Source organism: Panulirus ornatus, chromosome 23, assembly GCF_036320965.1.
Source record: "Panulirus ornatus isolate Po-2019 chromosome 23, ASM3632096v1, whole genome shotgun sequence".
Lineage (NCBI taxonomy): Eukaryota > Metazoa > Arthropoda > Malacostraca > Decapoda > Palinuridae > Panulirus > Panulirus ornatus.
This window is the reverse complement of record NC_092246.1, coordinates 16846529-16873945: the sequence shown is the minus strand read 5'-3', so window position 1 is coordinate 16873945 and position 27417 is coordinate 16846529. Positions and strand designations below refer to the sequence as shown.

General features: G+C 42.0%; 1 protein-coding gene across 1 annotated transcript in view; it reads right to left on the bottom strand.

Moving 5' to 3' along the window:
- Window positions 1-1405: 1405 nt before the first annotated feature.
- The window catches only part of LOC139756823 (receptor-type tyrosine-protein phosphatase beta-like), a 68887-nt gene continuing 42875 nt past the window's right edge, over window positions 1406-27417 (bottom strand). Inside the window, exons 17-20 of the mRNA XM_071676644.1 lie at window positions 27054-27202; window positions 25787-25922; window positions 3328-3382; window positions 1406-2619 (exon numbers count right to left, since the gene is read on the bottom strand). Of these exons, the coding sequence (XP_071532745.1) occupies window positions 2366-2619; window positions 3328-3382; window positions 25787-25922; window positions 27054-27202 (594 nt within the window). The 3' untranslated portion in view covers window positions 1406-2365. The remainder of the gene's footprint in view (window positions 2620-3327; window positions 3383-25786; window positions 25923-27053; window positions 27203-27417) is intronic.

Here is a 27417-nt window from a genome sequence, read left to right as displayed (position 1 = left end):
TGTGGGAGGCAAGTTGCTAGAAGCAGTGAAAAGTTTTTATCGAGGATGTAAGGCATGTGTACGAGTAGGAAGAGAGGAAAGTGATCGGTTTTCAGTGAATGTCGGTTTGCAGTAGGGGTGCATGATGTCTCCATGGTTGTTTAATTTGTTTATGGATGGGGTTGTTAGGGAGGTGAATGCAAGAGTTTTGGAGAGAGGGGCAAGTATGCAGCCTGTTGTGGATGAGAGGGCTTGGGAAGTGAGTCAGTTGTTGTTCGCTGATGATACAGCACTAGTGGCTGATTCGGGTGAGAAACTACAGAAGCTGGTGACTGAGTTTAGTAAAGTGTGTGAAAGAAGAAAGCTGACAGTAAATGTGAATAAGAGCAAGGTTAATAGGTACAGTAGGGTTGAGGGACAAGTCAATTGGATTTGAATGGAGAAAAACTGGAGGAAGTGAAGTGTTTTAGATATCTGGGAGTGTATTTAGCAGCGGATGGAACCATGGAAGCAGATGTGAGTCACAGGGTTGGGGAGGGGGTGAAAGTTACGGGAGCATTGAAGAATGTGTGGAAGGTGAGAACATCATCCCAGAGAGCAAAAATGGGTATGTTTGAAGGAATAGTGGATCCAACAATGTTATATGGTTGCGAGGCATGGACTATAGATAAGGTTGTGCAGAGGAGAGTGGATGTGTTGGAAATGAAATGTTTGAGGACAAGACGTGGTGTGAGGTGGCTTGATCGAGTAAGTAATGAAAGGGTAAGAGAGATGTGTGGTAATAAAAAGTGTGGTTGATAGTGCAGAAGAGGGTGTAATGAAATGGTTTGGTCACATGGAGAGAATGAGTGAGGAAAAATTTACGAAGAGGATATATGTGTCAGAGGTGGAGGGAACAAGAAGTGGGAGACCAAATTGGAGGTGGAAGGATGGAGTGAAAGAGATTTTTGAGCGATCGGGGCCTGAACATACAGGAGGGTGAAAGGAATGGAGTGAATTGGAAGAATGTGGTATACCAGGGTCAACGTGCTGTCAATAGATTAAACCAGGGCATGTGAAGCATCTGGGGTAAACCGTGGAAAGTTTTGTGGGGCCTGGATGTGGAAAAGGAACTGTGGTTTCGGAGCATTACACGACAGTTAGAGACTGAGTGTGAACGAATGTGGCCCTTGTTGTCTTTTCCTAGCGCTACCTTGCACACATGAGGGGGAGGGGTTTTTATTTCATGTGTGGTGGGGTGGCAATGGGAATGAATAAAGGCAGGCAGCCAGTATGAATTATGTACATGTGTATATATGTATGTGTGTGTATATATATGTATATGTTGAGATGCATAGGTATGTATATTTGCGTGTGTGGACGTGTATGTATATACATGTGTATGTGGGTGGGTTGGGCCATTCTTTCGTCTGTTTCCTTGTGCTACCTCGCTAACGCGGGAGACAGCAACAAAGCAAAATAAATGTAAATAAAAATATACATTTCTTTTTCTTTCAAACTATTTGCCATTTCCCGCATTAGCAAGGTAGCATTAAGAACAGAGGACTGGGCCTTTGAGGGAATATCCTCACCTGGCCCCCTTCTCTGTTCCCTCTTTTGGAAAATTAAAAAAAAAAAAAAGAGAGGGGAGGATTTCCAGCCCCACGCTCCCTCCCCTTTTAGTCGCCTTCTACGACACGCAGGGAATATGTGGGAAGCATTCTTTCTCCCCTATCCCCAGGGATTAATATATATATATATATATATATATATATATATATATATATATATATATATATATATATATATATATATATATCTTTCCTCCCCAGCGAAAGCCAGATACTCATTTATATATAGATAATGTCTTTCCTCCACAGCTTAAGCCAGATACCCATTTATCAACCAGCCCCAAGGGAAGGATGAACGCCTGGGTTGCGTGTAGACTGACTGCCGTGCCAAATATTCAATCACATGTGGGTTCGACTTCGGACTGGCCCTTGTGGCTTATGGTAAGTACACTAATCACTGCCATGGAGGCCCACGTGTGTGTCTTATTCTGTGATGATGACTAGACAATAATTTCTGCTTGAAAGACCGACTTTATATTATGAGAGTTTCCCCATATGTGTAAGTCATTAGTCATTTCCTCAAATACTGAATATTCTTTAAACCCGTCAGAAAACTTATAAACATTAAAGAGGTGAGTTAGATTAATAACTTTTTTTGAAAATCCAAAACGTCCATTTCCTCCCGATGAAACAGTGCATATATGACCTCATTCATCTCCTATTCTACCTAACCTATAGTAATTCTTTCTCATCTTTTGTGTGGCCATAAGGATTTTCAGTGTAAAGTCAGCCTGCCAAGACCTCTTGAGGATTGTTAGCTTTTGTAAGGGTTGTCATTATGTGTCATTACTGTGTTTGATGAGACTCATTTCATTTGCCTCAAAGTCACTGTAGTCAATATATTCCTCATCAGTCCATTCAAAGCTCTGGGAAGGGCTGCTTAGGATGCCATTGTTCCATATTTCGGATGAGCTGCTGTTCTGCGTTTTACATAAATCTATTGGTGACGGTGTGCTTAGAATCACATCTGGGCCATTGCCTCTCACCGGTTGATTTTCTTTCTCCTCAATGGATTTGGCTTCACTTTGTCCTGTAAAACAGACGGATCAGTCTATTTACTAAGGTAATGCAGAAAGAATGACTGTAGTATGTGTTTCAGTTCTTCATACAACTGTAAATGTAAACAAGTGGTACAAATAATGATGGTCTGGGGTAAAGGCCTTGAAGATCTAGTATTATCCGAGTAGAGAGGAACTATGGTCATTTGAGAGGTGAGTGTTGGGTTAATTGTGGTGGAGAGATTGCTTTCCCAGATACCACTGTCAACAATGTGTATGAACAGTACTATTGAGAATGAAGAAATCCTCACTCACTAGAAGCAATAATTTCTGTGCAAGAGTCTCAAGGTGAAATATTGTCAGTTTTGATACAAAAATATAAGTAATAATGGCATGGATTGTAGAGCAGTAAGGAACCAGCCTAACCACCTAAGATTATCATTTGGTAATTTTTTTATGATCATGGTGTTACGAAGCCTAGACAACCGACAATAAAGAAAATGCTGATACAAACAGAAAAGGGAGTAAAACTAATGCTGGTGTTTATCATTTACTTGCAAAGTAAACAATATTCGGAATGAAGGAAAAGAAGAAAGGTCATGAGAAGGTACTAACAGAAGAAATGTCATGTAAAGTTCCTCAATTCTTCAACCAAATGAAAGTTTAGGAAGACTCCAGTCTGAGCCATGAAGCAAACTCTTTCAACTGAATGTTTTAACACAAAAACGAGAGGGTCTCACCTGTCATTTTCAGGTAGTAATGCAGGACACACTGGTACAGGAAGGCATACTGATCCTGCAAAGAGAGGGGAAAGGTATATATATATATATATATATATATATATATATATATATATATATATATATATATATATTATTTATTTATTTATTATTTTATTTATTTTGCTTTGTCGCTGTCTCCCGCGTCTGGGAGGTAGCGCAAGGAAACAGACGAAAGAAATGGCCCAACCCACCCCCATACACATATATATATATACATACACGTCCACACACGCAAATATACATACCTATACATCTCAATGTACACATATACATACACACACAGACACATACATATATACCCATGCACACAGTTCACACTGTCTGCCTTTATTCATTCCCATCGCCACCTCGCCACACATGGAATACCATCCCCCTCCCCCCTCATGTGTGCGAGGTAGCGCTAGGAAAAGACAACAAAGGCCCCATTCGTTCACACTCAGTCTCTAGCTGTCATGCAATAATGCTCGAAACCACAGCTCCCTTTCCACATCCAGGCCCCACACAACTTTCCATGGTTTACCCCAAACGCTTCACATGCCCTGATTCAATCCACTGACAGCACGTCAACCCCGGTATATCACATCGATCCAATTCACTCTATTCCTTGCCTGCCTTTCACCCTCCTGCATGTTCAGGCCCCGTGCATAGTGCCATTGTACAAAGGCAAAGGGGATAAGAGTGAGTGCTCAAATTACAGAGGTATAAGTTTGTTGAGTATTCCTGGTAAATTATGTGGGAGGATATTGATTGAGAGGGTGAAGGCATGTACAGAGCATCAGATTGGGGAAGAGCAGTGTGGTTTCAGAAGTGGTAGAGGATGTGTGGATCAGGTGTTTGCTTTGAAGAATGTATGTGAGAAATACTTAGAAAAGCAAATGGATTTTTATGTAGCATTTATGGATCTGGAGAAGGCATATGATAGAGTTGATAGAGATGCTCTGTGGAAGGTACTAAGAATATATGGTGTGGCAGGTAAGTTGTTAGAAGCAATGAAAAGTTTTTATTGAGAATGTAAGGCATGTGTACATGTAGGAAGAGAGGAATATGATTGGTTCTCAGTGAATGTAGGTTTGCGGCAGGGGTGTGTGATGTCTCCATGGTTGTTTAATTTGTTTATGGATGGGGTTGTTAGGGAGGTGAATGCAAGAGTTTTGGAAAGAGGGGCAAGTATGAAGTCTGTTGGGGATGAGAGAGCTTGGGAAGTGAGTCAGTTGTTGTTCGCTGATGATACAGCGCTGGTGGCTGATTCATGTGAGAAACTGCAGAAGCTGGTGACTGAGTTTGGTAAAGTGTGTGAAAGAAGAAAGTTAAGAGCAAATGTGAATAAGAGCAAGGTTATTAGGTACAGTAGGGTTGAGGGTCAAGTTAATTGGGAGGTAAGTTTAAATGGAGAAAAACTGGAGGAAGTAAAGTGTTTTAGATATCTGGGAGTGGATCTGGCAGCGGATGAAACCATAGAAGCGGAAGTGGATCATAGGGTGGGGGAGGGGGCGAAAATCCTGGGAGCCTTGAAGAATGTGTGGAAGTCGAGAACATTATCTCGGAAAGCAAAAATGGGTATGTTTGAAGGAATAGTGGTTCCAACAATGTTGTATGGTTGAGAGGCGTGGGCTATGGATAGAGTTGTGCGCAGGAGGGTGGATGTGCTGGAAATGAGATGTTTGAGGACAATATGTGGTGTGAGGTGGTTTGATCGAGTATGTAATAATAGGGTAAGAGAGATGTGTGGAAATAAAAAGAGCGTGGTTGAGAGAGCAGAAGAGGGTGTTTTGAAATGGTTTGGGCACATGGAGAGAATGAGTGAGGAAAGATTGACCAAGAGGTTATATGTGTTGGAGGTGGAGGGAACGAGGAGAAGTGGGAGACCAAATTGGAGGTGGAAAGATGGAGTGAAAAAGATTTTGAGTGATCGGAGCCTGAACATGCAGGAGGGTGAGAGGTGGGCAAGGAATAGAGTGGATTGGATCGATGTGGTATACCGGGGTAGACGTGCTGTCAATGGATTGAATCAGGGCATGTGAAGTGTCTGGGGTAAACCATGGAAAGTTCTGTGGGGCTTGGATGCGGAAAGGGAGCTGTGGTTTCGGGCATTATTACATGACAGATAGAGACTGAGTGTTAACGAATGGGGCCTTTGTTGTCTTTTCCTAGTGCTACCTCACACACATGAGGGGGGGAGGGGGATGTTATTCCATGTGTGGCGGGGTGGCGATGGGAATGAGTAAAGGCAGACAGTGTGAATTGTGTGTATGTGTATATATGTAGGTGTCTGTGTGTGTATATATGTGTACATTGAGATGTATGGGTATGTATATTTGAGTGTGTGGATGTGTATGTATATAGATGTGTATGGGGGTGGGTTGGGCCATTTCTTTCGTCTGTTTCCTTGCGCTACCTCGCAAACACAGGAGACAGCGACAAAGCAAAATAAATATATTTTTTTTTCTTTTGCCGCTGTCTCCCACATTTGCGAGGTAGCGCAAGGAAACAGATGAAAGAAATGGCCCAAACCACCCCCATACACATGTATATACATACGTCCCCACACGCAAATATACATACCTACACAGCTTTCCATGGTTTACCCCAGACGCTTCACATGCCCTGATTCAATCCACTGACAGCATGTCAACCCCGGTATACCACATCGATCCAATTCACTCTATTCCTTGCACGCCTTTCACCCTCCTGCATGTTCAGGCCCCGATCACACAAAATCTTTTTCACTCCATCTTTCCACCTCCAATTTGGTCTCCCAATTCTCCTCGTTCCCTCCACCTCCGACACATATATCCTCTTGGTCAATCTTTCCTCACACATTCTCTCCATGTGCCCAAACCATTTCAAAACACCCTCTTCTGCTCTCTCAACCACGCTCTTTTTATTTGCACACATTTCTCTTACCCTTACGATACTTACTCGATCAAACCACCTCACACCACACATTGTCCTCAAACATCTCATTTCCAGCACATCCATCCTCCTGCACAGAACTCTATCCATAACCCACGCCTCGCAACCATACAACATTGTTGGAACCACTATTCCTTCAAACATACCCATTTTTGCTTTCCGAGATAATGTTCTCGACTTCCACACATTCTTCAAGGCTCCCAGGATTTTCGCCCCCTCCCCCACCCTATGATCCACTTCCGCTTCCATGGTTCCATCCGCTGCCAGATCCACTCCCAGATATCTAAAACACTTTACTTCCTCCAGTTTTTCTCCATTCAAACTTACCTCCCAATTGACTTGACCCTCAACCCTACTGTACCTAATAACCTTTCTCTTATTCACATTTACTCTTAAGTTTCTTCTTTCACACACTTACCAAACTCGGTCACCAGCTTCTGCAGTTTCTCACATGAATCAGCCACCAGCGCTGTATCATCAGCGAACAACAACTGACTCACTTCCCAAGCTCTCTCATCCCCAGCAGGTTTCATACTTGCCCCTCTTTCGAAAACTCTTGCATTCACCTCCCTAACAACCCCATCCATAAACAAATTAAACAACCATGGAGACATCACACACCCCTGCCGCAAACCTACATTCACTGAGAACCAATCACTTTCCTCTCTTCCTACACGTACACATGCCTTACATCCTCGATAAAAACTTTTCACTGCTTCTAACAACTTGCCTCCCACACCATATATTCTTAATACCTTCCACAGAGCATCTCTATCAACTCTATCATATGCCTTCTCCAGATCCATAAATGCTACATACAAATCCATTTGCTTTTCTAAGTATTTCTCACATACATTCTTCAAAGCAAACACCTGATCCACACATCCTCTACCACTTCTGAAACCACACTGCTCTTCCCCAATCTGATGCTCTGTACATGCCTTCACCCTCTCAATCAATACCCTCCCATATAATTTGCCAGGAATACTCAACAAACTTATACCTCTGTAATTTGAGCACTCACTCTTATCCCCTTTGCCTTTGTACAATGGTACTATGCACGCATTCCGCCAATCCTCAGGCACCTCACCATGAGTCATACATACATTAAATAACCTTACCAACCAGTCAATAATACAGTCACCCCCTTTTTTAACTACTATTGACGTTTGTGTAAATAGATTATACAATTCCCTTTTCCATAGCCAGAGGTTGAACCATTATGTGACATTCATTTTCTCATTTCATTTCAAGCTAGAAGTTTCAGTTTTCTGAAATAAATAAATATATATATATATATATATATATATATATATATATATATATATATATATATATAATTTTATTTATATATATTTATTTATTATACTTTGTCGCTGTCTCCCGCGTTTGCAAGGTAGCGCAAGGAAACAGACGAAAGAAATGGCCCAACCCACCCCCATACACATGTATATACATACGCGTCCCCACACGCAAATATACATACCTACACAGCTTTCCATGGTTTACCCCAGACGCTTCACATGCCCTGATTCAATCCACTGACAGCACGTCAACCCCGGTATACCACATCGATCCAATTCACTCTATTCCTTGCACGCCTTTCACCCTCCTGCATGTTCAGGCCCCGATCACACAAAATCTTTTTCACTCCATCTTTCCACCTCCAATTTGGTCTCCCACTTCTCCTCGTTCCCTCCACCTCCGACACACATATCCTCTTGGTCAATCTTTCCTCACTCATTCTCTCCATGTGCCCAAACCATTTCAAAACACCCTCTTCTGCTCTCTCAACCACGCTCTTTTTATTTCCACACATCTCTCTTACCCTTACTTTACTTACTCGATCAAACCACCTCACACCACACATTGTCCTCAAACATCTCATTTCCAGCACATCCACCCTCCTGCGCACAACTCTATCCATAGCCCATGCCTTGCAACCATACAAAATTGTTGGAACCACTATTCCTTCAAACATACCCATTTTTGCTTTCCAAGATAATGTTCTCGACTTCCACACATTCTTCAAGGCTCCCAGGATTTTCGCCCCCTCCCCCACCCTATGATCCACTTCCGCTTCCATGGTTCTATCCGCTGCCAGATCCACTCCCAGATATCTAAAACACTTTACTTCCTCCAGTTTTTCTCCATTCAAACTTTCCTCCCAATTGACTTGACCCTCAACCCTACTGTAAGTAATAACCTTGCTCTTATTCACATTTACTCTTAAGTTTCTTCTTTCACACACTTTACCAAACTCAGTCACCAGCTTCTGCAGTTTCTCACATGAATCAGCCACCAGCGCTGTATCATCAGCGAACAACAACTGACTCACTTCCCAAGCTCTCTCATCCACAACAGACTTCATACTTGCCCCTCTTTCCAAAACTCTTGCATTCACCTCCCTAACAACCCCATCCATAAACAAATTAAACAACCATGGAGACATCACACACCCCTGCCGCAAACCTACTTTCACTGAGAACCAATCACTTTCCTCTCTTCCTACACGTACACATGCCTTACAACCTCGATAAAAACTTTTCACTTCTTCTAACAACTTGCCTCACACACCATATATTCTTAATACCTTCCACAGAGCATCTCTATCAACTCTATCATATGCCTTCTTCAGATCCATAAATGCTACATACAAATCCATTTGCTTTTCTAAGTATTGTCTCACGTACCATTCTTAAAACGAACACCTGTCCACACATCCTCATACCACTTCTGAAACCACAAACTGCTCTTCCCCAATCTGATTGCTCTGTATCAGGCTTCACCCTCTAATCAATACAACCAGCCCCCTAATATAATTTACCAGGAATACTCCAACAAACTTATACCTCTGTAATTTGAGCACTCACACTTATCCCCTTAGCCTTTTGTACAAAGGAACTATGCACATGCATTCCCGCCCAATCCTCAGGCAAACCTCACCATGAGTCATACAAACAGTTCAATAAACCTTACCAAACAGTCCAAAATACATTCACCCCCTTTTTTAACTACTATTGACGTTGTGTAAATAGATTACACAATTCCCTTATCCATAGCCAGAGGTTGAACCATTATGTGAGCAACATTGCTCATTTCATTTCAGCTAGAAGTTTAGTTTTCTAAAATAAATATATAGATAAATATTATATATATATATATATATATATATATATATATTATATATATATATATATAATTTTTATTTATATATATTTATTTATTATACTTTGTCGCTGTCTCCCGCTTTCAAGGTAGCGCAAGGAAACAGACGAAAGAATGGCCCAACCCACCCCCATACACATGTATATACATACGCGTCCCACACGCAATATAACATACCTACACACATCCATGGTTTTACCACCAGAACGCTTCACATGCCCTGATTCAATCACTGACAAGCACGTCAACCCCGGTATACCACATCGATCCAATTCACTCTATTCCTTGCACGCCTTTCACCCTCCTGCAGTTCAGGCCCCATCACACAAAAAACTTTTTCCACTCCATCTTTTCCACCCCAATTTGGTCACCCAACTTCTCCTCGTTCCCTCCACCTCCCGACTCACATATCCTCATGGTCAATCTTTCCACACTCATTCTCTCCATGTGCCCAAACCATTTCAAAACAAAACACACCCTCTTCTGCTACTCTCAACCACGCTCTTTTTATTTCCACACATCTCTCTTAACCCTTACTTTACTTACTCGATCAAACCACCTCCAAACTCACAACATGTCCTCAAACCTCATTTCATCACACCACCCCCTGCGGCACAACTCTATCCGATAGCCCATGGCCTTGCAAACATACAAATTGTTTCGAACCATATTCCTTCAAACATACCAATTTTGCTTTCCAAGATAATGTTCTCCTTCGACTACCACACATTCTTCAAGGCTCCCAGGATTTCCGCCCCCTCCCCCACCCTATGATCCACTCCGTCATCCATGTCTATCCGCTGCAGATCCACTCCCAATATCTAAAACACTTACTTCCTCCAGTTTTTCTCCATTCAAACTATCCTCCAATTGACTTGACCCTCAACCCTAACTGTAAGTAATAACCTTGCTCATTATTCACATTTACCTTAATTTTCCCCTTCCTTTCACACACTTTAAACCAGAACTCAGCACCAGCTTCTGCAGTTACTCACATGAATCACCACCAGCGCTGTACTCATCAGCGAACAACAACTGACTCACATTCCCACGCTTCTCTCATCCACAACAGAATTCATACTTGCCCCTCTTTCCTTTCCAAAACTCTTAGCATTCACCTCCTAACAACCCCATCCAAAACAAATTAAGAAACAACTAGTTGAAGACATCACACACCCCTGCCGCAAACCTACATTCAATGAGAACCAAAACTTTCCTCTCTCCTACACGTACACATCCCTTACAACCTCGATAAAAACTTTTCACTTCTCTAACAACTTGCCACACACACCCATATATTCTTAATACCTTCCACAGAGCACTCTATCAACTCTATCGTATATGCCTTCTTCAGGATCCATAAATGCAACATACAAATCCATTTGCTTTTCTAAGTATTTCTCACATACATTCTTCAAAGCGAAACTCCTGATCCAACAAGCCTCTACCACTTCTGAAACCACACTTGCCTTCCCAATCTGATGCTCTGTACATGCCTTCACCCTCTTAATCAATACCCTCTCATATAATTACCAGAATACTACAACAAACTTATACCTCGAAATTTGAGCACTTACTCTTATAGGTATATATATTAATTATATATATATATATATATATATATATATATATAAACATAAATATATATATATATATATATTGAAAGGTTTTGTTGAATGTGTTATGATAGAGGGCAGATGTAGGTGTTTTTTGGTCGAGGTGTGTGCAAAAGTGCGAGGGTTTAGGAAAATGAAGTGGGTAAACAGAGAAGAAGGTTAGTAAAAGCTTTGCGGAAGATGAAAGCGCAAAGGCAAGCAGTTTGGATGGTATTTTGCAGTGGAATTTATTAAAGAAGGGGGTGACCTGTAAATGTTTGACAGGTTTTGGTAAGCTAATTAATTTATGTATGACTCATGTGAGTGCCTGAGGATTGGTGGAATGCGTGCATAGTGCCATGTATAAAGGCAAAGGGATAAGAGTGAGTGCTCAAATTACAGAGGTATAAGTTTGTGAGTATTCCTGGCCAATTATATGGGAGGGTATTGAATGAGAAGGGTGAAGGCATGTACTGAGCCATCAAGATGGGGGAAGAGCAGAGTTGTGGTTCAAGAAGTGGTCAGAGGATGTTTGGATCAGTGTTTTGCTTTGAAGAATGTATGTGAGAAATACTTAGAAAATCAAATGGATTTGTAATTAAATTTATGGACTGGAAGAAGGCAATATGATAGAGTTGATAGAGATGTCTGTGGAAGGTATTAAAATATATGGGTTGGGAGGCAAGTTGTTAGAACAGGAAAAGTTTTTATCGAGGATGGTAAGCATGTGTTCGTGTAGGAAGAGAGGAAATGATGGTACTCAGTGAATGTAGGTTTGCGGCAGGGGTGTGTATGTCTCCATGGTTGTTTAATTTGTTTATGGATGGGGTTGTTAGGGAGGTGAATCAAGAGTTTTAGAAAGAGGGGCAAGTATGCAGTTCGAGTTGGGGATGAGAGACTTAGGGAGATGAGTCTGTTGTGTTCGCTGATGATACAGCCTGGTGGCTGATTCATGTGGAGAAACTGCAGAAGCTGGAGACTGAGTTTGGTAAAGTGTGTGAAAGAAAGTTAAGAGCAAATGTAAAAAATGAGCAAGGTACTTAGGTACAGTAGGGTTGAGGGTCAAGTTATTGGGAGGTAATTTAAATGGAGAAAAACTGGAGGAAGTAAAGTGTTTATTAGATATCTGGGCGTGGAATCTGGCAGCGGATGAAACAATAGAAGCGGAAGTGGATCATAGGGTGGGGGAGGGGGCGAAAATCCTGGGAGCCTTGAAGAAGTGTGAAAGACGAGCAACAGTAAACACGGAAAGCAAAAATGGGAAAAGTTTGAAGGAATAAGTGGTTTCAACAATGTTGTATGGTTGAGTGGCGTGGCTATGGATAGAGTTGTGCGCAGGAGGGTGGATGTGCTGGAAATGATATGTTTATGAGGACAATAGTGGTGTGAGTGGTTTGATCGAGTAAGTAATAAAGGGTAAGAGAGATGAGTGGAAATAAAAAGAGCGTGGTTGAGAGAGCAGAAAGGTTGTTTTTGAAATGGATTGGGCCACATGGAAGAATGCTGAGGAAAGATTGACCAAGAGGTTATATTTGTTGGAGGTGGAGGGACGAGGAGAATGGGAGACCAAAAATTGGAAGGTGAAAGATGGAGTGAAAAAGATTTTGAGTGATCGGAGCCTAACATGCAGGAGTTTGAAGAGGTGGGCAGGAATAGAGTGATTGGATCGATGTGGTATACCGTGGAAGACCGTGCTGTCAATGGATTGAATCAGTGGCATGTGAAGTGTCTGGGGTAAAACCATGGAAAATTCTGTTGGGCTTGGATGCGAAAGGAGCTGTGGTTTCGGGCATTAATTAACATGACAGATAGAGACCTGAGTGTTACGAATGGGGCCATTGTATGTCTATTTCCTAGTGCTACCTCACACACATGAGGGGGGGAGGGGGATGTTATTCCATGTGTGGCGGGGGGCGATGGGAAGAGTAAAGCAAGACAGTGTGAATTGTGTGTATGTGTATAATGTAGGTGTCTGTGTGTGTTAAACTGTGTACATTGAAGAAGTCTGGGTAGTATATTTGAGTGAGTGGTATGTGTATGTATATTGATGTGTATTGGGGGTGGGTTGGCCATTTCATTCGTCTGTTTCCTTGCGCTACAATCGCAAAACACAGGAGACAGCGACGACAAAGCAAAATAAATATATTTTTTTTTTCTTTTGCCGCTGTCTCCACCATTTGCGAGGAAGCGCAGGAAACAGAATGAAAGAAAGGCCAAACCACCCCCAGACACATTAATACATACGTCCCCCACACGCAAATATCATCCAACACAGCCATTTCCATCGGTTTACACCCAGACGCTTCACAATGCCCCTTATTCCAATCCACTGACAGCATTTCAACCACCGGTATAACCACATCGATCCAATTCACTCTATTCCTTGCCGCCTTACACCCTCCTGCATGTTCAGGCCCCGAACACACAAAATCTTTCACTCCATCTTTCCACCTCCATTTTGGTCTCCCAATTCCCTCGTTCCCTTCACACCATCCGACACAAATATCCTCTTGGTCAATCTTTCCTCACACATACTCTCCATGTGCCTAAAAGCAAAACAAATATACCATTTCAAAACACCTCTATCTGCTCTCTCAACCACGCTCTTTTTATTTGCACACATTTTTCTCTTACCCTTAACGAAACTAACTCGATCAAACCACCTCACACCACACATATGTCCTCAAACATCTCATTTCAGCACATCCATCCTCCTGCACAGAACCTATCCATACCCACGCCTCGCAACCATACAACAAGTTGGAAACCACTAAACATCAAACATACCCATTTTTGCTTTCCGAGATAATGGATCTCGTCTTCCACAACTTCTTCAAGTCTCCCAGGATTTTCGCCCCCCTCCCGCCACCCTATGATCCACTTCCGCTTCATGGTTTCCATCCGCTGCCAGATCCACTCCCAATATCTAAAACCACTTTACTTCCTCCAGTTTTTTCCCCAATCAAACTTACCTCCCAATTGACTTGACCCACAACCCTACTGTACCTAATACCCTTTCTCTTATTCACATTTGACTCTTAAGTTTCTCTTACCACACACTTACCAAAACTCGGTCAGCCAGCTTCTGCAGTTTCTCCACATGAATCAGCCACCACGCTGTATCATCAGCGAACAACAACTGACTCACTTCCCTAGCTCTCTCAATCCCCAGCAGGTTTCATACATGCCCCTCTTTCGAAAACCTTTGCATTCACCTCCCTAACAACCCCATCCATAAACAAATTAAACAACCATGGAGACATCACACACCCCTGCCGCAACCCTACATTACTGAGAACCAATCACTTTCCTCTCTTCCTACACGTACACATGCCTTACATCCCGATACATAACATTTCACTGCTTCTAACAACTTGCCTCCCACACCATAAATTCTTAATACCTATCCACAGACATCTCGATCAACCTATCAATGCTCCTCCAGATCCAAAATGCTACATACAAATCATTGCTTTTCTAAGTATTTCCTCACATACATCTCGAAAGCAAACACCAGATCCACACATCCTCTATCCACTTCTGAAACCACACTCTCTTCCCCAATCTGATGCACTGTACATGCCCTTCATTCACCCTCTCAATCAATTACCCTCCCATATAAATTGCACAGGAATACTCAACAAACTTATACCTCTGTAATTTGAGCACTCACTCTTATCCCCTTTGCCTTTGTACAATGGTACTAAGCACGCATTCCGCCAATCCTCAGGCACCTCACCATGATCAATACAATACATTAAATAACCTTACAACCAGTCAATAATACAGTCCACCCACTTTTTAACTACTATTGCCCGTTTGAGTAATAGATTAATCAATTCCCTTTTCCATAGCCTAGGTTGAACCATTTAATGTGACATTCATTTTCCTTCTCATTTCATTTCACTCTAGAAGTTTCAGTTTTCTGAAAAATAAAAAATATATATATAATAAATAAATAGAATATATAAAAATACTATATATAATATAAATTTTTATTTTATATTATAATATTTTATTTATTAACTTTGTCCGCTGTCTCCCTCCCGCGTTTGCAAGGAAGCGCAAGGAAACAGACGAAAGAAAAAGGCCCAACCCACCCCCATACAAATGTATATACATACGCGTTCCCCCACGCAAATATACATACCTACACAAGCATTCCATGTTTACCCCAGACGCTATCAAACATGCCCTGAACCAAATCCACTGACTAGCACGTCCAACCCCGGTTATACCGCACATCGAATCCAATTCACTCTATTCCTTGCACCCTTTTCACTCCTCCTGCATGTCAGGGCCGATCAAACAAAATCTTTTTCACTCAAAAACCACATCACTCCATCTTTCCACCTCCATTGGACTCGCGCACTTCACCTCGTTCCCGTCCACCACTCCGACACACATATCTCTTGTCAATCTTTCCTCACTCATTCTCTCCATGTGCCCAAACCATTTCAAACACCTCTTCTGCTTCTCTCAAACCACCTCTTTTTATTTCACACATCTCTCTTACACTACTTAACTTACTCGATCAAAACCACTCACACACACACATTGTCCTCAAACATCTACATTTCAGCACATCCACCCTCCTTGCGCACCAACTCTAGCCATAGCCCATGCCTTGCAACCATACAAAATTTTTGGAACCACTATTCCTCAAACATTACCCAGTTTTTTGCTTTCCAAGATAATGTTCTCGATACCACACATTCTTCAAGGCTCCCAGGAATTTCGCCCCCTCCACCACCCTATGATCCACTTCCGCTTCCGATGGTTCTATCCGCTGCCAATCCACTCCCAGATATCAAAAACACTTTACTTCCTCCTCCATTTTTTCTCCATACAAACTTTCCTCCCAATGACTTGACCCTCAACCCTACTGTAAGTAATAACCTTTGCTTCTATTCAATTTACTCTAAGTTTCTTCTTTCACACACATTTACCAAACTCAGTCACCAGCTTCTTCTGCAGTTTTCTCACATGTATCAGCCACCAGCGCTTGTATCATCAGCGAACAACAACTGACTCACTTTCCCAAGCTCTCTCATCCACAACAGACTTCATACTTGCCCACCTCTTATCCAAAACTCTTGCTTTCACCTCCCTAACACCCCATCCATAAACAAATTAAACAACCATTGAGACATCACACACCCCTGCCGCAAACCTACTTCACACTGAGAACCAATCACTTTCCTCTTCTTCCTACACGTAACACATGCTACAACCTCGAAAAAACTTTTCACTTCTTCTAACATCATGCCTTCCAAAACCCACCCAAAAAAATACCATATATTGCTTGAATACCTTCCACAGAGCAGTCTCTATCAACTCTTCAAATGCCATCTTCAAGATCCATAAATGCTACATTCACAAATCCATTTGCTTTACTAAGTATTTCTCCAAACAATCTTCAAAGCGAACACCTATCCACACATCCCTTACTACCACTTCTGAAACCACACTGCTCTTCCCCAATTCCTGATGCTCTGTACATGACTTTCACCCACTTAATCAATACCTCCCATATAATTTACCCAGGAATACTCAACAAACTAATACATCTGAAATTTGAGCACTTACTCTTAATATATATATATATATATATCGTGCATAGTGCCATTGTACAAAGGCAAAGGGGATAAGAGTGAGTGCTCAAATTACAGAGGTATAAGTTTGTTGAGTATTCCTGGTAAATTATGTGGGAGGATATTGATTGAGAGGGTGAAGGCATGTACAGAGCATCAGATTGGGGAAGAGCAGTGTGGTTTCAGAAGTGGTAGAGGATGTGTGGATCAGGTGTTTGCTTTGAAGAATGTATGTGAGAAATACTTAGAAAAGCAAATGGATTTTTATGTAGCATTTATGGATCTGGAGAAGGCATATGATAGAGTTGATAGAGATGCTCTGTGGAAGGTACTAAGAATATATGGTGTGGCAGGTAAGTTGTTAGAAGCAATGAAAAGTTTTTATTGAGAATGTAAGGCATGTGTACATGTAGGAAGAGAGGAATATGATTGGTTCTCAGTGAATGTAGGTTTGCGGCAGGGGTGTGTGATGTCTCCATGGTTGTTTAATTTGTTTATGGATGGGGTTGTTAGGGAGGTGAATGCAAGAGTTTTGGAAAGAGGGGCAAGTATGAAGTCTGTTGGGGATGAGAGAGCTTGGGAAGTGAGTCAGTTGTTGTTCGCTGATGATACAGCGCTGGTGGCTGATTCATGTGAGAAACTGCAGAAGCTGGTGACTGAGTTTGGTAAAGTGTGTGAAAGAAGAAAGTTAAGAGCAAATGTGAATAAGAGCAAGGTTATTAGGTACAGTAGGGTTGAGGGTCAAGTTAATTGGGAGGTAAGTTTAAATGGAGAAAAACTGGAGGAAGTAAAGTGTTTTAGATATCTGGGAGTGGATCTGGCAGCGGATGAAACCATAGAAGCGGAAGTGGATCATAGGGTGGGGGAGGGGGCGAAAATCCTGGGAGCCTTGAAGAATGTGTGGAAGTCGAGAACATTATCTCGGAAAGCAAAAATGGGTATGTTTGAAGGAATAGTGGTTCCAACAATGTTGTATGGTTGAGAGGCGTGGGCTATGGATAGAGTTGTGCGCAGGAGGGTGGATGTGCTGGAAATGAGATGTTTGAGGACAATATGTGGTGTGAGGTGGTTTGATCGAGTATGTAATAATAGGGTAAGAGAGATGTGTGGAAATAAAAAGAGCGTGGTTGAGAGAGCAGAAGAGGGTGTTTTGAAATGGTTTGGGCACATGGAGAGAATGAGTGAGGAAAGATTGACCAAGAGGTTATATGTGTTGGAGGTGGAGGGAACGAGGAGAAGTGGGAGACCAAATTGGAGGTGGAAAGATGGAGTGAAAAAGATTTTGAGTGATCGGAGCCTGAACATGCAGGAGGGTGAGAGGTGGGCAAGGAATAGAGTGGATTGGATCGATGTGGTATACCGGGGTAGACGTGCTGTCAATGGATTGAATCAGGGCATGTGAAGTGTCTGGGGTAAACCATGGAAAGTTCTGTGGGGCTTGGATGCGGAAAGGGAGCTGTGGTTTCGGGCATTATTACATGACAGATAGAGACTGAGTGTTAACGAATGGGGCCTTTGTTGTCTTTTCCTAGTGCTACCTCACACACATGAGGGGGGGAGGGGGATGTTATTCCATGTGTGGCGGGGTGGCGATGGGAATGAGTAAAGGCAGACAGTGTGAATTGTGTGTATGTGTATATATGTAGGTGTCTGTGTGTGTATATATGTGTACATTGAGATGTATGGGTATGTATATTTGAGTGTGTGGATGTGTATGTATATAGATGTGTATGGGGGTGGGTTGGGCCATTTCTTTCGTCTGTTTCCTTGCGCTACCTCGCAAACACAGGAGACAGCGACAAAGCAAAATAAATATATTTTTTTTTCTTTTGCCGCTGTCTCCCACATTTGCGAGGTAGCGCAAGGAAACAGATGAAAGAAATGGCCCAAACCACCCCCATACACATGTATATACATACGTCCCCACACGCAAATATACATACCTACACAGCTTTCCATGGTTTACCCCAGACGCTTCACATGCCCTGATTCAATCCACTGACAGCATGTCAACCCCGGTATACCACATCGATCCAATTCACTCTATTCCTTGCACGCCTTTCACCCTCCTGCATGTTCAGGCCCCGATCACACAAAATCTTTTTCACTCCATCTTTCCACCTCCAATTTGGTCTCCCACTTCTCCTCGTTCCCTCCACCTCCGACACATATATCCTCTTGGTCAATCTTTCCTCACACATTCTCTCCATGTGCCCAAACCATTTCAAAACACCCTCTTCTGCTCTCTCAACCACGCTCTTTTTATTTGCACACATTTCTCTTACCCTTACGATACTTACTCGATCAAACCACCTCACACCACACATTGTCCTCAAACATCTCATTTCCAGCACATCCATCCTCCTGCACAGAACTCTATCCATAACCCACGCCTCGCAACCATACAACATTGTTGGAACCACTATTCCTTCAAACATACCCATTTTTGCTTTCCGAGATAATGTTCTCGACTTCCACACATTCTTCAAGGCTCCCAGGATTTTCGCCCCCTCCCCCACCCTATGATCCACTTCCGCTTCCATGGTTCCATCCGCTGCCAGATCCACTCCCAGATATCTAAAACACTTTACTTCCTCCAGTTTTTCTCCATTCAAACTTACCTCCCAATTGACTTGACCCTCAACCCTACTGTACCTAATAACCTTTCTCTTATTCACATTTACTCTTAAGTTTCTTCTTTCACACACTTACCAAACTCGGTCACCAGCTTCTGCAGTTTCTCACATGAATCAGCCACCAGCGCTGTATCATCAGCGAACAACAACTGACTCACTTCCCAAGCTCTCTCATCCCCAGCAGGTTTCATACTTGCCCCTCTTTCCAAAACTCTTGCATTCACCTCCCTAACAACCCCATCCATAAACAAATTAAACAACCATGGAGACATCACACACCCCTGCCGCAAACCTACATTCACTGAGAACCAATCACTTTCCTCTCTTCCTACACGTACACATGCCTTACATCCTCGATAAAAACTTTTCACTGCTTCTAACAACTTGCCTCCCACACCATATATTCTTAATACCTTCCACAGAGCATCTCTATCAACTCTATCATATGCCTTCTCCAGATCCATAAATGCTACATACAAATCCATTTGCTTTTCTAAGTATTTCTCACATACATTCTTCAAAGCAAACACCTGATCCACCCATCCTCTACCACTTCTGAAACCACACTGCTCTTCCCCAATCTGATGCTCTGTACATGCCTTCACCCTCTCAATCAATACCCTCCCATATAATTTGCCAGGAATACTCAACAAACTTATACCTCTGTAATTTGAGCACTCACTCTTATCCCCTTTGCCTTTGTACAATGGTACTATGCACGCATTCCGCCAATCCTCAGGCACCTCACCATGAGTCATACATACATTAAATAACCTTACCAACCAGTCAATAATACAGTCACCCCCTTTTTTAACTACTATTGACGTTTGTGTAAATAGATTATACAATTCCCTTTTCCATAGCCAGAGGTTGAACCATTATGTGACATTCATTTTCTCATTTCATTTCAAGCTAGAAGTTTCAGTTTTCTGAAATAAATATATATATATATATATATATATATATATATATATATATATATATATATATATATATATATAATTTTATTTATATATATTTATTTATTATACTTTGTCGCTGTCTCCCGCGTTTGCAAGGTAGCGCAAGGAAACAGACGAAAGAAATGGCCCAACCCACCCCCATACACATGTATATACATACGCGTCCCCACACGCAAATATACATACCTACACAGCTTTCCATGGTTTACCCCAGACGCTTCACATGCCCTGATTCAATCCACTGACAGCACGTCAACCCCGGTATACCACATCGATCCAATTCACTCTATTCCTTGCACGCCTTTCACCCTCCTGCATGTTCAGGCCCCGATCACACAAAATCTTTTTCACTCCATCTTTCCACCTCCAATTTGGTCTCCCACTTCTCCTCGTTCCCTCCACCTCCGACACACATATCCTCTTGGTCAATCTTTCCTCACTCATTCTCTCCATGTGCCCAAACCATTTCAAAACACCCTCTTCTGCTCTCTCAACCACGCTCTTTTTATTTCCACACATCTCTCTTACCCTTACTTTACTTACTCGATCAAACCACCTCACACCACACATTGTCCTCAAACATCTCATTTCCAGCACATCCACCCTCCTGCGCACAACTCTATCCATAGCCCATGCCTTGCAACCATACAAAATTGTTGGAACCACTATTCCTTCAAACATACCCATTTTTGCTTTCCAAGATAATGTTCTCGACTTCCACACATTCTTCAAGGCTCCCAGGATTTTCGCCCCCTCCCCCACCCTATGATCCACTTCCGCTTCCATGGTTCTATCCGCTGCCAGATCCACTCCCAGATATCTAAAACACTTTACTTCCTCCAGTTTTTCTCCATTCAAACTTTCCTCCCAATTGACTTGACCCTCAACCCTACTGTAAGTAATAACCTTGCTCTTATTCACATTTACTCTTAAGTTTCTTCTTTCACACACTTTACCAAACTCAGTCACCAGCTTCTGCAGTTTCTCACATGAATCAGCCACCAGCGCTGTATCATCAGCGAACAACAACTGACTCACTTCCCAAGCTCTCTCATCCACAACAGACTTCATACTTGCCCCTCTTTCCAAAACTCTTGCATTCACCTCCCTAACAACCCCATCCATAAACAAATTAAACAACCATGGAGACATCACACACCCCTGCCGCAAACCTACATTCACTGAGAACCAATCACTTTCCTCTCTTCCTACACGTACACATGCCTTACAACCTCGATAAAAACTTTTCACTTCTTCTAACAACTTGCCTCACACACCATATATTCTTAATACCTTCCACAGAGCATCTCTATCAACTCTATCATATGCCTTCTTCAGATCCATAAATGCTACATACAAATCCATTTGCTTTTCTAAGTATTTCTCACATACATTCTTCAAAGCGAACACCTGATCCACACATCCTCTACCACTTCTGAAACCACACTGCTCTTCCCCAATCTGATGCTCTGTACATGCCTTCACCCTCTTAATCAATACCCTCCCATATAATTTACCAGGAATACTCAACAAACTTATACCTCTGAAATTTGAGCACTTACTCTTATATATATATATATATATATATATATATATATATATATATATATATATATATATATATATATATATATATATATATACTGAAGGTTTGTTGAATGTGTTTGATGATAGAGTGGCAGATGTAGGGTGTTTTGGTCGAGGTGGTGTGCAAAGTGCGAGGGTTAGGGAAAATGAGTTGGTAAACAGAGAAGAGGTAGTAAAAGCTTTGCGGAAGATGAAAGCCGGCAAGGCAGCAGGTTTGGATGGTATTGCAGTGGAATTTATTAAAGAAGGGGGTGACTGTATTGTTGACTGGTTGGTAAGGTTATTTAATGTATGTATGACTCATGGTGAGGTGCCTGAGGATTGGTGGAATGCGTGCATAGTGCCATTGTATAAAGGCAAAGGGGATAAGAGTGAGTGCTCAAATTACAGAGGTATAAGTTTGTTGAGTATTCCTGGCAAATTATATGGGAGGGTATTGATTGAGAGGGTGAAGGCATGTACAGAGCATCAGATGGGGGAAGAGCAGTGTGGTTTCAGAAGTGGCAGAGGATGTTTGGATCAGGTGTTTGCTTTGAAGAATGTATGTGAGAAATACTTAGAAAAGCAAATGGATTTGTATGTAGAATTTATGGATCTGGAGAAGGCATATGATAGAGTTGATAGAGATGCTCTGTGGAAGGTATTAAGAATATATGGTGTGGGAGGCAAGTTGTTAGAAGCAGTGAAAAGTTTTTATCGAGGATGTAAGGCATGTGTACGTGTAGGAAGAGAGGAAAGTGATTGGTTCTCAGTGAATGTAGGTTTGCGGCAGGGGTGTGTGATGTCTCCATGGTTGTTTAATTTGTTTATGGATGGGGTTGTTAGGGAGGTGAATGCAAGAGTTTTAGAAAGAGGGGCAAGTATGAAGTCTGTTGGGGATGAGAGAGCTTGGGAAGTGAGTCAGTTGTTGTTCGCTGATGATACAGCGCTGATGGCTGATTCATGTGAGAAACTGCAGAAGCTGGTGACTGAGTTTGGTAAAGTGTGTGAAAGAAGAAAGTTAAGAGTAAATGTGAATAAGAGCAAGGTTATTAGGTACAGTAGGGTTGAGGGTCAAGTCAATTGGGAGGTGAGTTTGAATGGAGAAAAACTGGAGGAAGTGAAGTGTTTTAGATATCTGGGAGTGGATCTGGCAGCGGATGGAACCATGGAAGCGGAAGTGGATCATAGGGTGGGGGAGGGGGCGAAAATTCTGGGAGCCTTGAAGAATGTGTGGAAGTCGAGAACATTATCTCGGAAAGCAAAAATGGGTATGTTTGAAGGAATAGTGGTTCCAACAATGTTGTATGGTTGCGAGGCGTGGACTATGGATAGAGTTGTGCGCAGGAGGATGGATGTGCTGGAAATGAGATGTTTGAGGACAATGTGTGGTGTGAGGTGGTTTGATCGAGTAAGTAACGTAAGGGTAAGAGAGATGTGTGGAAATAAAAAGAGCGTGGTTGAGAGAGCAGAAGAGGGTGTTTTGAAATGGTTTGGTCACATGGAGAGAATGAGTGAGGAAAGATTGACCAAGAGGATATATGTGTCGGAGGTGGAGGGAACGAGGAGAAGAGGGAGACCAAATTGGAGGTGGAAAGATGGAGTGAAAAAGATTTTGTGTGATCGGGGCCTGAACATGCAGGAGGGTGAAAGGAGGGCAAAGAATAGAGTGAATTGGATCGAGGTGGTATACCGGGGTTGACGTGCTGTCAGTGGATTGAATCAAGGCATGTGTATGGGGGTGGGTTTGGGCCATTTCTTTCGTCTGTTTCCTTGCGCTACCTCGCAAACGCGGGAGACAGCGACAAAGCAAAAAAAAAAAAAAAAATATATATATATATATATATATATATATATATATATATATATATATATATATATATATATATATATACACATCTCACCTACTTTGGATACTCTACAAACATTATATATATAATGAGATAAGGAAAGAAAAATAACATTGGCTATTTTAAGAAAATATGACCAATTTCTCGAGATCATTTTTTGCATGTTATCAAATTTGACAAATGTTGAATTTGCAATGTATATGACACTAGAGAGTAAGTAATGAGAGCGACTGATAGTGTGAATGATAGAGGTAGGTACCTGACAAAGACATATGCACCTACACTAGCTAGCAAACACAGAACAAGGAACAAATACAGCAGGATAAAGAAGGACATGTAGAGAAAATTGGAAAGAATATTGTGGACAAGGCAGAGGATCATCAAAAACTCTTACATAAATTCATTTGTGGAAAGCTGTTTGTTACAGATAGACTGACCAGACTAAAAGAGGGAAAGAGAATGAGGATGTAAAGATATATATGGAGCTGAATGATATACTACTAATGTGTTTTTACTGTGCAAGTTACTATAGGCCAAATAATGATGACCGGCTGAAAAGGATATTTTTGGAAAGCCTCATTATTGATGGAATAGACACATGCAGACTTCTGAGAGCTTTTAACCAAGTAGAGTCAATGATACTGATCAAGGTACTCTATATATGTTGAATAAGTATACTGAGTCATACACAAACAGCTTGAAACATTGCTCAGTATATCTCTGGAGAAGGATGTGATGCCAAGCATGTAGGAGAGGGCATTGGTTGTATCCATCTTTATGTAAGAAGGTCAGAAAGTTGTGCTGAATTACAACAACCCAGTCTCTGTGACGAGTGTGGCCAGTAAGACACTGGAAGAAGTAATCATTAAGCAAAGATGACTGCATGTTAAAGACAGACTACCAAGGTGAGAGACGAAAAAAAAATTGTGTAACAGATTTAGAGTTCTGTGAGAAAGTGATAATATTCTAGACTAAAGAGGTAGGGTGGGCTGTGAGTTCCTGGACTGCCAAAAGTGTTTGACATTATTCCACTAAGAGTTTAGAATAGGAACTGGATCATCAGACAGGAACAGAGAGAAGACATATTCAAAGGATAGATTATCTTAGTGGAGGGGAACACAGGACACGTGAGAGGAGCCCTACCAAAAGTGGATGAGGGGTCAACAGTGGCGTGCCACAGGGCTTGGGCCTGGGATCATTGCTTTTCTTGATGTCTATAAGTGATTTTCTAGAAGTTTAGGAGGATTCACACCTGAATGTGTTTGCAGATGATTACAAGGGCATGAGAGAACTAAAAAAGGGGAAGTGTGCATCAACTTACAAGGAAAAACATAGATTCCAAAGATGACTTTTTACATGGCCAAAGAAATTCACATCGAGTATGAAATAGTGAGGGTGGGACACAGTGAGAAATGGCCCTAATCGGGAAATATTATCAAGCAGGAAATGAGCAACAGCAATCTGTATGTAAGAGGGGCTTGGGAGTCACCTTAATATTAAACCTAAACTGTTGGCAGAGCCCCACTTTGCTAGATTCTCAAGAGGCCATAAACTACTTACCTGGCATATACTAGAATCACATTGAAGTACAAAATTGTTCAGCAGACTATTCACATCATATTTCAGACCATAACAAAGACATGCTTCACAAGTTTGGTCTCTGCGTTTTAAGATGCATAAAGAAACAGTAGAGTAAATCGTAGGGAGAGCAGCAGAGATGGTACAAGCTGATTTACAGTGAGAAGCTAGAAACTGTAAATTTATTTGCCCACAATGGAAAAAGAAGAGCAAGAGTGATTTGATGACTATCTTCTTTCTAAACCAGTTTGATTCTGTCCAAAGTTACCTGTTTCATGGAAAGGAATTATAAAGGTAGTGCAACCACAGACCAGAAAAAATTTTCGTCAGAAAAGGTTTATGGAAGAAGTAGCATTACAGAATTAGACGAATGGGGGAATGGCTGAAATAAGCAGATAAAAGTGTGTAAATGATGACAATATACACAAGCAGAGTAAATTATTGCGAGAGCAGAAGAAAGTTTAAGGGAGATGGGGCCCTCATGAGGGTAGAGTCCCTTCCCTTAACAGTACAACGAAGTAATTAAAAAAAAAAGTTGAAGGGGTCGAGACGGACCATGGTCTGGACCATGTTGCAGCGGTGGAGCCTCATCCTGTACACAGCGTGGAAGACATCAACGCTCTCCTTCACCTCCATCTCGTCTATCAAGTTGCTCAGCCCAATGAGGGTCCCGGTCCTACCGACGCCCGCGCTGAGGGAGGGTAAGAGGGCTGGTTAGTAAGGCTATGAGTCGTGGTTATTCGATGATGAGACCTGGTTAGTAGGGTCATTTGGGTTGTGGGTTATGAGGCGTGGTTCATGGTTTATAAGGCACACAATGAGGACATGATGTGTGGTTAATGAGGGCATGAGGAGTGGTTGGTGGGTCATGAGCGTGGTTCCTGAGATGACGTGCGGTAAGTGGAGCTCTGAGTGGGTTATGAATTGTAGTTGGTGAGTTCATGTCTCATGGTAAATGAGGCTACGACTCTTGAATAATGAGGCCATGAATTGTTGAGGTTGGTGAGGACAGGGATCATGATTTTGGTGAGGTCACCTCATGGTTAGGGCTGTGAGGTTGGTATCTGTGAATGGTATACTGTGATTAACGTGTCAAGATATGATTAACGAATTTAGGACAGAAGAGCAATTTATTGAGGATAAACGAGCTCAGTGAGCACTTTGTACGTCGTTGATGAAGTCAGACGATTCAAAAGCTATCATCCTGAATGAAGTCAGGAAGTAGTGAGATCAGACTGTGCATACTGAGTGAAGTTCCACTAGACCTATCAATGTCAGGACATCATTCAGTAACATCACATCATGCTTAATGACGCCTGGATAGTGTTAGTGAAGTCAGGATTTCAGGGTTCGCCAGATGAAGTCAGATTTGATAAGTTCATGTTATCTTTAGCTCCACTTATATATTTTGGTTAATGAAATCAAAGACATGGTCAAATAATATTGCATCAGTTATTTTTGTCTTCCGTTTGGACTTGGTGAGCGAGTCAGAAATATGGTTTGTAAGATCACATGACAGTGGTGGCATATTTGTTTGTATTTTAGCATTTCATGGGGCTAAGGAAAATGACATTTTTATCTAATTTACGCTACAGCAAGACATGTCAAGTAAATGGGCCTAATTTCTGCCCTTGATCACGACGGTACGACCTTCGGCCATGGTGAACCTAGGCTTTGACCAGAGGCTTGAAAGAGAAGGGGGGGGGGGGGGTTCAAGCCGTCGTGCTAAAGAAGTTGTCCCGTCGTGTCGAAGAGGTTTAAGGAACACCGACAGACAAACAGATCAAACCCTTTTTGAGCTGGGAGATCCTGTGTAGCTCACCTGCAATGGACGACGGTGTGGGAGCTTTCCTGCGGAACGGCATTCTTAACAGCCAGTGCAAACTGGATCAAGTCATCTGTGGACTGAGGGCAGCCCATGTCTGGCCAAGATACGTAGTGGAAGTGCAGGATGATCCGGGACTTCTTACCCTGCATCATGGAACAGTTTAGTTAGGCACGGGACCGAACTAGCAAACCAGAACACTCGCACTCATGTTCATGAAGGTGTGTGGCAGTGATTAGTAGAAGAGTTTGTAGAGAAGCGGCAAGATATTGCGATGCGCTCGTGTAACACAGACTCTTTCAGTTAGAATTTATCATTCATTTATGTTTATCATTACCAGAGGACCTCTTTTTAAGAAGAG